This window comes from Brachyistius frenatus, unplaced genomic scaffold, assembly GCF_029030835.1.
Source record: "Brachyistius frenatus isolate BFR_SWC_R1_liver_20210118 unplaced genomic scaffold, ASM2903083v1 Contig_681, whole genome shotgun sequence".
Classification (NCBI taxonomy): Eukaryota; Metazoa; Chordata; class Actinopteri; family Embiotocidae; genus Brachyistius; species Brachyistius frenatus.
The window spans coordinates 8,149-19,550 of NW_027211280.1; the positions used below are offsets into that span (position 1 = coordinate 8,149).

General features: G+C 40.9%; 1 protein-coding gene across 3 annotated transcripts; it reads left to right on the plus strand.

Annotated features, from left to right (window-relative positions):
• The first annotated feature begins 1,060 nt into the window (after window positions 1–1,060).
• clta (clathrin, light chain A) lies at window positions 1,061–11,402 on the plus strand. 3 transcript variants are annotated; one of them, XM_069688698.1, is made up of 7 exons: window positions 1,061–1,374; window positions 2,364–2,392; window positions 3,542–3,659; window positions 3,954–4,065; window positions 5,823–5,876; window positions 8,639–8,674; window positions 10,146–11,402. In XM_069688698.1, the coding sequence occupies exons 1-7, from the start codon at window positions 1,197–1,199 to the stop codon at window positions 10,315–10,317; spliced, it is 699 nt and encodes a 232-aa protein (XP_069544799.1). In that variant the 5' UTR covers window positions 1,061–1,196; the 3' UTR covers window positions 10,318–11,402. The 3 variants fall into 3 exon arrangements, with proteins under 3 accessions (XP_069544799.1, XP_069544800.1, XP_069544801.1); XM_069688699.1 differs by lacking the exon at window positions 8,639–8,674; XM_069688700.1 differs by lacking the exons at window positions 5,823–5,876; window positions 8,639–8,674.

The following is an 11,402-nucleotide window of genomic DNA, read 5'->3' on the forward strand; positions in this document are numbered from 1 at the left end:
AGGGAAAAGTAGTGTAACAGGGACTTTTATTTTGAAGTCATGGCTACCTATTACAGGTGTTGTCATGTTGCACGTGACATGTAGCAGTGAGTGCTTCAATAGTTGAAGTGCTCGATGACTCGCTCTGATGTTCTCATGTTTTAAACCCAATGCATTTGCTTCTAGCTGCGTACCTTGAGTCAGGTGATTGCTTGCTCGCCACCTGAGCCCTTTGAGAAGGTCAGAATTGTTAATAATTAACAAGTGTGACAGTATGCTCAGACTGGACACAACTGTCAACAACAGAGAAATCTAAAAACCCAGCTAGTGTTTGACATGTCTTAAGGTTTTAAGTAAAGTACAGGAGGATTCTGCAATTGAGATGAAAATTAAGCTTTTTGATTATCACACTAAAGCAATATTGTGTTTGTGAAGGAAACACTGCATATCATTTGAAGCATCATTCCCACCATGTTGCATGATACTGGCAGCATCAAGGTGTAGGGATGTTTCCCTGAAGGTTTGTAAAGAGTCAAACAGATATGGAGAAGAAAAAACTGTATTAAGATAATAAAAATGGGACTGTTTAAAAAAAAAATATTATATTTATTTTTATTCCGTTATTGTTAATATGATTAATTTGACAACAAGACAGCAACTCTTAGTAGTCGTGGTAAATAATTTGTATCTTGATTTTATCCATTTATGTTCAATATACATATGTATATTTATGGATTTATATTCACAATTTGTTTATTTTTGTTGACAAAAGAATACCCATACACAGAAATAAATTTTAAAAAAAGCCCATGGTAATATATATCCATTAACAGTGCAGTAGATAAATATGATAATCTCAGACTCCTTTATATACAGTCTTTGCTTACACTGCGGATTTTTCTCAGTTGACAGCAGCACGTAGCAGGTCACGGGACCCGTATGAGAGGGTTCAAAGATTTGATTGGTCCAATTTTGAGGCAGCTGTTTTATGATTGGTAATCAGAACGATCACTCACTCATACCGGTTTGTGATTGGTCATTCTTCCGTTTCCGCTTCGGTAGCTTTTACTGTTATCTTTTTTTTTTTTTATTCCCCTTCGTCCTTCTTCCCATTGAGCTGGTCGGTTTTCGGTGAACTGCTGCTACACCTGCTCGCCTATTTTTGTTTTTGTCCCCCCCCCCCTTTACACGTTCATCCTCCCACAAGTACGCACAACATGGATGATTTTGACATGCTGAACGCGCCACCCGCTGGAAATGGTGTCGGCTCGGACGAGGACCCCGCCGCCGCTTTTTTGGCCCAGCAGGAGAGCGAAATCGCAGGGATTGAAAACGACGAAGGCTTCAGCATCCTGGACGGCGGAGATGTCCCCTCGTCACTCGGAGACTCCACCGGTGAGTGTGACGCCTCTGTTCAAAGCCTTGTCTACGACTCATCTTTCCATCTTCAGAAATTGTGCCTGACGCTAAAACGGACAATTCGCCCCTTAAATGGTCGCTGAAGTTTAACGCTAACGCTAGCTGAGCTGGCAGATTAGCCGAGTGAGCTAACGGTAACGTTACCCTCTTGTCAACGTACTTTTTTTAAAAAAATCACAAATAAACGCGTTAAATTTAAACGTTGAAATCATTTTTTTAAATTTTTTTCCCCCCCTCCGGTGTTAATAGTGGGATGGTGCCAGCGTTTTCTAGCTTTTCCCCCAAATGAATTAAGCTGTCTTGATAATATCAGCTCTACCGTTGTTGGCCGCGTCATTCATTGCTTACCATTCAAGATTTAGGAGATTTTTATTTTTAATTTTTGCCATTTGCACAGCTACACTGGACTATGTGTCACAATCATCTGTGTAAGAATAGAGAGAGAGAGATGAAATGAAGAAGCAGCATGAATGAATAAATACACGATTTAAACGTCAAACATTTTAATATAAATGGAAACTCTCAAGTTATTGCACAATGAAACATTTAAGGATGAAAAAAAACTATGGACAAGGTGGCACCCAGTGTGGCTGAGATAAAGGTAGTCCTGAGGCAGATGGCGCACAAATATTCAGCTTGACCAGCTCCACTTACTGCAGGGAGCTGCAGCTGTTTCTTTCAGCTGAATTTCCAGCCTCAAGAGGAAATTGGTAGAGCTTCATAAACCTTTGGCCTGACTTGCCTCATTTACTCGAAGCCGCACCGTTGCTGTGTGGTTTAGCAATTGTAGTCGGGTACAAATGCTGACATGTCACATTATGAAATATGTGTGTGTGTATAGAAATCTTTTAAGAAATGACAGAAAGTAAAGAAAACTTATTTGGCCAAGACAGAGGTTTAGAAAACATGTTTGTGGATTTAGTTGCCTGCTTTATTTGTAACGGCTATTTTAATCTATTTTACAGATGGTGCTGTCAATGGAGATCTTCATGGGGTAATACTTCTTGTAATCTCACTCTGTATTTGGTGTACAGCTTGTAATATGAGTTTCGATATCGTCTTAGATATTGGGTATTGTGATATGGCATAATTGTGGTCTTTGCTTGGTTTAAAGGCTGCATTGCAGTCTGAAGCTGCTCTATTATTTGCCTTTTCCCCCACTTAGTCATTAAATCGCAATACTGATGATTATTTATGAAAACATCGTATCCTGTAAACGTGTAATGAAGTAATCCCAAATAATATGGAGGTATTTGCTAAAAACTATTGTGATATTTGATTTGGTCCATATCTCCCACCCTTGAGTTATTGTGTAAAAAGGGAGAATGTACACGTATCTTTGATTTTTGGGTCACTAAATGGGAGAATTGATGGTACACTGACAGATTATATATATATATATATATATATATATATACACCCCCATATTAAGCGCTAAATCTAAAAGTGAGTGCAGCTGAAATATCAGTTATAACCACACATAGTACAGCTTAACTACAGGAAGTACTCAAAGATTTTTGCATAATCTTGGTGTAAAAGCTGTCTGATTCTTGTACTATTCATGTTTCTTTGCCCATCTCGCTTCATTTTAGTGTTGTCACCAGTTATTGCTAGTTTTAGTCCCTCAATTGAATTAAGTGGGGTACTGAGATTTGCTCAGCATACTGTGTGCATTTCAAACATCAATTCTACACTCCTGACATTGTATACAGTATACAAAGTATATGTCATATTTAAGTGTCGATGTGGGATAAGTCCTGATTATCTTTGAACTTTGTTGGAGCGTGTCTTTAATATCAACCTCCTGAGGTTTGAGTATCTCGCTGTTCTAGTCACTTCAGCTTCCCTTTCCTGTGCTGTCACTGCAACATTTCTTCCTCTTAGCACTGTCAGGATTTCTTTCTGGCAAAGACAGAACCTCCCTTTTAAAGACAGATGACTGCATGTATGTTGAAATCAAGACAAAAAAAGAGCTGATTCCAAATGCGCTTGCAACTTTCAGACGATAGACAGATGAATCATTGAATAATTACAGATGAAGGACTGAACGTTTCTTTCGACCATGTCTCAATAAACGTCAATGATAAAATGTTTATCTGCGGAGTAACACAGTTAACTATCTATTATCACACTTGTTTCTCAGGAAAGCAATGGACCGTCAGACGCCTATGCAGCAATTTCCAGTGCAGACCGACTGCAGGCCGAACCTGAGAGTCTACGCAAGTGGAGGGAGGAGCAAAGAGAGAGGCTGGAGGTGCTAGGTGGGTACAGAGCACAACATGTTTATAAGGGTATCGGACAGACCAATACTTTCTGAGATAAAGGTGTGTAGATATATGGGAAGTGTCAGAGATTCAAACGTAACACCTTTTTTTTTTTTTTTTTTTACGTATTTGACCCAAACACTGGAGTCAAGAATTCTTCCTCCCTTGAATTCTTGATTTTTCTATCAGTCCCTCCTGACAACTGTCCTCCGCTGTTGTGTTTATTCTTCCATCTGTCTTGTCGCTCGTTAATTATTTCTGTTCTCGTACCTTTATCATCTCCCGCTGCAGATGCTAACTCTCGCAAGCAGGAGTCGGAGTGGAAGGAGAAGGCCAAGGTGGAGCTGGAGGAGTGGCACGCCAGGCAGAACGAGCAGCTGGAGAAAACCAAAACCAATAACAGGTACTGGCTTCTTGGAGGCGTGAAACCGGACAGAAGATGAATGGAAATGGTAGGAGGGTTGATGTTACCAAAAAGAGAGCATAATGGTACAAAACAAACTGCGAAGATTTACACATACCGTTTTAAAAGTTGTTAAATGATAGCAGCAGGTCAGCGAACAACTAAATACGACGGTTGGGCTGGATGTTTTGGCTCAAAGAGGAACAGAAATCGATCCACCCAGAAACAGGGTCCAGAAACACAATCTCTCCAGTTATTATTTCTTCTGTCCACTCGTTCATAATGTGAAAACCAGCCGTTTCCATCAGGGGGCCCCGAGAGGAACCAAGAACACGATAATACGGCGACACACGCGTATACTGTTTTCAGGTTATGTTTATTCAAAATTTCTGTTCAGCAGCCTCGGGTCAATCCGGCCCTCCATGATTTAATGTACTCCGATGCATTGGCCCAGCAACATGTACTACTGTGTCAGGGTGTACATCTCCTCATGTTCATACATAGCACACAGTAGTCTTTCTTAAGTTCAGTTTTAACACCTTTAGATTAGGCTATAGTTAACTAAATCCCTCCTATAGTTAGAGCTTCCTGTAAACTGGATGTAGTTAAAGACATTAAAAGTAACTATTTTATTGGACTTATATTATTATTTTGGAATTACTCTGCCTCCGTTTTCATACATTGGCAGAGATGAAGGACTGAAAACTGTCTAACTGACAGATCCCAGGACAAACAGTGTAGTGACTGCAGAGTGGGAGATACGATGTGCAGGGATCCGACACTCTGGCTTTAGCTTGCTGTTATTTGAATTGTGGCAAACTGAGGTAGTTTTATGTAGCAAACAACCCCGATGTGCTGACCTTGTTTGGACAATTTAAAAATGTATCTTTAGTGCAGCTAATGTCAACAGAAACTAAAGAAAAACACTCCAAACGACATTGATGTATGGTCTTACTTAGTCTTGATGCTTATGGTCTTTAAAAAAAACACACACACAGATAGGCACTCTGTAACGTAAACTATAATTGTGAGAGGGGACTTTTTTTTCCTTTTTTTTCCCATAATTTTCATAAATTGATTTAAATAGTTGACACAATATTATTTGCGCTCCGAGTGTGGATTTAGTTAGTTTGTCTTGACTAGTTAATAATGAAACTCCGTCGGACTGACATGTTTATATTCGTATCATGTCTATTTATAGGCCGACTGAGACGCGTGGTAAAATGGCAAGATTGAAGTCTCAATGTCTCCTGTGCTGTAATGTAGCCCTGCTGCCTTATCAATAATAAACTAGCCGCAGCTATGACTCCCCACTCATCTGTGACACTGTGCGCTCACCAGAACTCTGTTTGTGTGTTAGTTTTGTTAAAAGAGAGAACTTTTTAGAACTCTTTGTGGGAGTTTGGTCTGCAACTAACAAATGTTTTCATTATTATCATTTTCAGAACTAATCAATAATAACTTGTTTTTGTACGGTGAAATATATTGACCGAAAACTACACGGACTCCTGTCATCCATAAATTAACCATAAATCAAATGAATCCATGAGCCGAGAGCCTCCCTGATTCTCTGAAACCTCCCGCCACTGCATTTAAACGTCCTTTCAAAAAACCCGAGCCTTTGATTATACGCCTGAGCTCACGACTATGTGCTAACCTATAATGCTTGTGTTTCCATCCTCTCCTCCCTTTTACCGCTGTTTCTCTTCTCTCCTGCCTTCTTGCTGCTCTTGTCGTTTGGGCGGATGTTTGTCCAGGGTGCTGGATGAAGACTTCTACAAGCAGCCCTTCTCTGAGCTCATTGGTTATGTGTATGTTGCTCCAACTAACATCCTCCTTCTACATTTTTTTTTTTTTGCTTTTGTTTTCTCCATTCCCATCAATTATTGACAGCATCTTCATCTCATTAGTTAGGGCATTGATTACATCTCTGTGCTGACATGTTTTATTTCCATCTTCAGTGAACCACATTTATCAGCCAGGATTTATAATTTATTACTTTACCCATCTAGCTTTTTTTTTTTTGTGTGTGTTCAAATACAATGTGCGATACTCATTTTAGCTTCATATGTTTGCATGTCATCTGTGAGTGGATGGCTGTCAGGACACTTCAGTAAAAAGAACAACTGCATGCAAGCACACACCCGCTGCAGCTCATCAGCCACATCATCAAAATCATATTAATTCTGTCATAACTGTGTCCGTGTTACGTTCTCATTCATGACTCACTTCCCTGCTATCTTCCCTTGAAGTCATTTCAGCAAATACATTTCATAAGTTTCCAACAATTAACACTTGCTTACATTAATGTTCTAAAATTTACCAGGAAGTGTTTTGTTTTACTGAACACGCTTGTAAATGTTGTTTTCTCTTGAATTAATCTACATGTTATTCAGGAGTAGGATGCTTATAGATCTGTTTGAAGCATTTGTGTGTTTATAATTGGACGTGTTGTTCATGTGAGTGTCACCTAAACTTTCTTTTTTTAATCTTGAGAGAAGTGGATATCGTAAGATAGGATTTTACAGCACAATGTGCTGAGCTTGCATTAATCACCGAGTTGATACCTTTTGAGTTTGTTTTGTAGTTGTTGTTTTTTTTTTATTGGCTGCAGAAAACTCAATACTAACTTTAATCAATCACTTCTCGAGAAAGAGTTTTCCGGCTTTGTTTCTGTGGTTTTGGTTAAGTTGTTCTGGAAATCATTTCCAGGTAGCATTAAACCGTTTGGAATTTGGTTTTCTTGAACATGCAGATGTCTTGACATCTCGTATGTTAGTTGTGCGTTCAGGCGGCAGGGAAGTGAGAAAGTTTCCATTTGGGAACGTCCCACTTTCGAGTTGGAAGCATTAAAAAAAACAAAAACAAAAAAACGGGCCCGAACACAAACTCACAATACAGAAACAAACTACCTCGTCAACATCCATACAGACTATCACAGGGACCAAATGGAGCTCAGCAGGTCAATATTATCTGCACACAATATTTCTTCATCTTTCAATGTACTGTGTTTTAACACGGCCAGCAAACTAGGTTGGCTATGCTAACAAAGTCTGGCGATTTAACCAGAGGTTTGGATCCAATACATTTCTTCCTTTCACCGCAAACGCTGCCAAGTGACGTAAAACCTTCTTATCTGAGCTCTCAGAAACATCCCACTTTCCTAGTGGGATCTCCAGTTCGACCAGCGTTCGGGCGTATTTTCCCACTCTGACGTTGAAACGTTCCCACTTCCCAGTTCCTCATCGACGCACCGTGAGCTCCAACACAATGTATCTGCTTTTATCACGGTTGGTGCTACGAGTGAACATGCAGCTAGATTTGATTTCTGGCACCACTTGTCATGTCATGAATACACAACTGCTTCAAACTCAACTGTGTTCATGCTCTATTAGAATATGAGTTGCTCTGTAGCGAGTGCTGTCCTATAGGATAACATGCTAAAGTGCCCATAGCTATCTAGTAGCCTGAGCTGTGCAGCCTTTGGTTTTGATATCAAATTATTTGGGGATATCCATCAGCCTGCATTGTGGTGGACATGTTTTGTTTCTTCTTGTGTATCAGCTTTGGATTTCAATCTCAAAAAGGGAAACCTCACATCAACTTGTATATTAATAAGCTTGTATTCATGTGGAGTATTTTGAATCTATCATGTATGATGAGAGTAGTTTAACATGTTGCCTGGTAACTTCTTTTTTTTTTGTTTTTGTTTTTTGGCATCGCCTTTTTTAATTGATCGATGAGCTGTTCTGAAAACTGGCTTCGCATTTCAATTGTGTTTGTAACTTAATACCAATGTTCACATGCTCATGTTTCCATGGCAGCAGGGGGGTGGGATTGAGGGAAGAGGTTTTTCATCGTGTTAATTCAACAATCAAAATGTGCGCACCTCAAGGCAGCTGTCATGGTTGTCTCATATCACCCGATACCACAGAAACAAATGTAAGCCTGAGCGCTGTTGGTGCGGAATAGATCTTAATCAAACATCCTCCTCCTCCTTCATGCAGACGGGCACTCTGAGGGCCTCACTTCTAAATGTCCAGGAAGTGGCCTTGAATCATTTAAACATCACTTCCCACACAGAAACTAAAAAGTGTCCGAACAGAATGAGCTCTTGTCAATGCCCGCAAACTTTTCAGGAAAATTTCCAAATTGGCCACATTATTTCCAAAAGGAGAGAAGTAAATTGTAAAGATAAACAAGGAGGGCTTTTGGCCATTATATTGTTTTGGATATTACTTGGGCGATGTAGTTCTTGTATTTTTAACGACATTAAAAGGTAATCAGCCCAGTTTTATAAATAAGACCAGAGGACATAATGTCCTTGGAGTTTGTAACTTGACAGAAACATCTGCCGAGATCTGTCCTCCTCAAACCAAAGGCTGCACACGAATCATTTTGTAAGAGAAACAAATGAAAAAGAACTGTTGCTTTTGCATGCCGGCTTTCAACATCTGCATTGAGCTCATTTTTGTTGTCTTTTATTTCGTTCCCTCTCTCTCTCTTATCTCGCTTCTAAATTCTGACTTGTGAAACTGTTTCTCCCTGTTTTCTTTTCCTATGCACCTTAAAGCACACACATTAACCATCCTTGCTACCGCCTAGACCAGTTAAGTAAAAACATAAAACCCCAGAACCTCCAAGTACTTAATTTTTTTTTTGACAGGAGATAGATGCAGTTCTGTGTGTGTGTATATGTTTGTATGTGTGTGGCAGTTTATTAGTCCGACAGTTTAATCCGCTGCCTAGATAGACGTTTGGTATAATTTCCCCTCTTTGATGTCGTGGTCCTTCCTAGTCCCTTGTGTATTTGTAGATGGTTGTGACAGTGAATATTCATTTGCTTTTCATCCCCCATTTTGCTTTGTGTACCATGTCGTAGTCCGTAGCTCAGTTCCTGCCTGCCGTTGGGGAGGGAACTAGAAAAGTGATGTTATTAGAACTCAAGTATGGCAGTGGGATTACTATTCTGCTTGTGGATGGGGTGTGGTGAGAACTTCTATTTGTTTAGCCAATAATCTGTGGCTTGCATCTCCTAAAATGTCTTGTGATAGTGGCATTGATCCATTTTAAGTTTGTTCTTTTAATTTGGAGTATGTGGTAAGTCCTTTTTTTAGTGTAAATGTAATTTTTGGTTTTGTAGATGGTGCAAAAATACAGCAGCCTTTACCGGTAGGGCGTTATCTGTTCCACACTTGCGACACATGAAATCAAGAGTATCCACATTCGTTGCCACAACTGCCGGAGAGCCTGCCTTTCTGCTGCAGCAAACTGCATGGCTGAGGCCCCGTAGTGCTTCCAGTTCTTTTGAGCTTGGTTAAAAACAAGCAAGCAGAACTTGCCATTCCTGTTCTTCTTTTTTAATCCAGGACAAGTATTCAGATGAGATCATTATCACTATACTTTGTTCTTGTTGAAAGAGAACGTTGTAAATATGCAAACACCGGGCAAGTTGAAGTGTGAGGGTGTGGGCAAACTCCCCCTTCCCTTCCCCCCCCAGTTCTGAACAGAACTGCATCTTTAACCAACCAAAAATGCTTATCAGATTTTACAGTTATTGTTTTATTTTTAGCTTAAGTTTACTTTCTCTTTGGATTTGTCAGTGTTGTGTATGTACCTCCCGTTACTGTTGTGGAGAGTTAAGAATACAGGCGACTGTACTGTAATGTGTAAACAGAGTTGGGGGCATGCCACAGGTAATGACTTCAGTTAGAGCTCGTTTCTCTTTGTGGGTGTGAAGACAGATGGGTGTTTCTTCGTGGTGACTGGACTGTCCTACCCTGAGGACGGCTCTGCTGGACCAACAACGCAGCCAAAGACCATGAAAAAAAAACTCAGACCTTGATGCCAGACATGCCAGCGTGGTCTGACAAATAAGTCGGATACAGTCGAGTCAAAACTGCCGGGGCCAAAAACAAACAAGAAAACAGTCAAGGACTTGAGTTTTCCATCAGAACTTGTGTGTTGGTGGTCAGCAGAGGAGCTCCTCAGGGCTGCACGTAAATCTGTGTGTACTTTACCTCTTCCTCCACTGACTGCTCTCTCTTCCATGTCCTTGTCCTCCTCTCTGTTGCCTGTAGGGCGGCTGAGGAAGCCATGATTTCAGATCTGGACGAGAACAACCCCGGCACGGAGTGGGAGCGGGTGGCTCGGCTCTGCGACTTCAACCCCAAGTCCAGCAAGCAGGCTAAAGACGTGTCCCGCTTGCGCTCCGTCCTCATCTCCCTGAAGCAGTCCCCGCTAGTCCGCTAGGCACTCGTGGCTGCTCAGGGCGTCATTCCATATCATCCCTTTTCCACCACACACACCAACCAGCCCAACTACTAGGGTGCCACCAATTGTATCCTGATGACTAAGGGGGCTTACATCCCTCGTGTCCACATCCATTTGCCATGCACAGCCCTGTTTTTTTTTTTTCGGATAGATATCGCCAGCGGTCCAATCCTCATCTATCTCCTCCTGGCAGGGCTGTAGAGATCAGCCTTGATGTACCTAATCACCATTTTCCCGCCCCCTGAAAGGTGTTTACCTGTGTGCACCTCTCCCTCAGACCAATCCAGACCTCATGATGTGTTGACCTTGTCGTCTAAAAAAAAGAGATCAGGGATAGTTAGATCTGTACGAGGTCTCCAGGTCTGTGGTTCTGTGTAACAGTTGTTTAAGGGTGGTGAGTTGGGACACTAAAAGGGAAGGGTTGATGTTTGTTTAGGCTTTCAGCTACACTACAGCCTGCTTCACACGGCCTCTAACAATATCATTCCCCCGATGCTGTGTTGTAACTCTTTAACTGGTCACTCGTCTATGTCCTCCTCTGACCTCCGAGGGTTCATGTGAAGTGGTTTTATTTACCTTTTGCCCTCAAATACATCAACTCGCGCGTCCCCGTTCATTCTTTACCATTTTTTTTTTTTTTTTAGGACCAAACTCTTCAGACAAAACTCCAAATTCAGTGTGTGTGTACATCGAACTGTGTGTGTAGAGCCTGCTTGTGGTGTACTGTGTTAAATTTTCCAATCTATGCATTTTCTTTTGAAAGCCCCCCTCCTCCCCCCTCCCTCCTCCTCCTCCATCCAGTCAGGAACTCAACAAAGTCTAGTCATTACAACAAATGTGACCTGTTTGTATGTGTGTTTATCGTCAACAGCGTGTGTATGTACTCTATGCGTGCACCTATGTACATATACAGAAGGCATTATATATACAGTATATAGAACATTTATGTCACTGAAATTAGACAGTTGTGGTTTTGAAGAGAACTAGAAAAATAGCCCGCTGTTGCTTGACCATGTGTGTTTGTTGTCCATTTGATTTCAATATCAGTAAAAAAGTGAATGAAA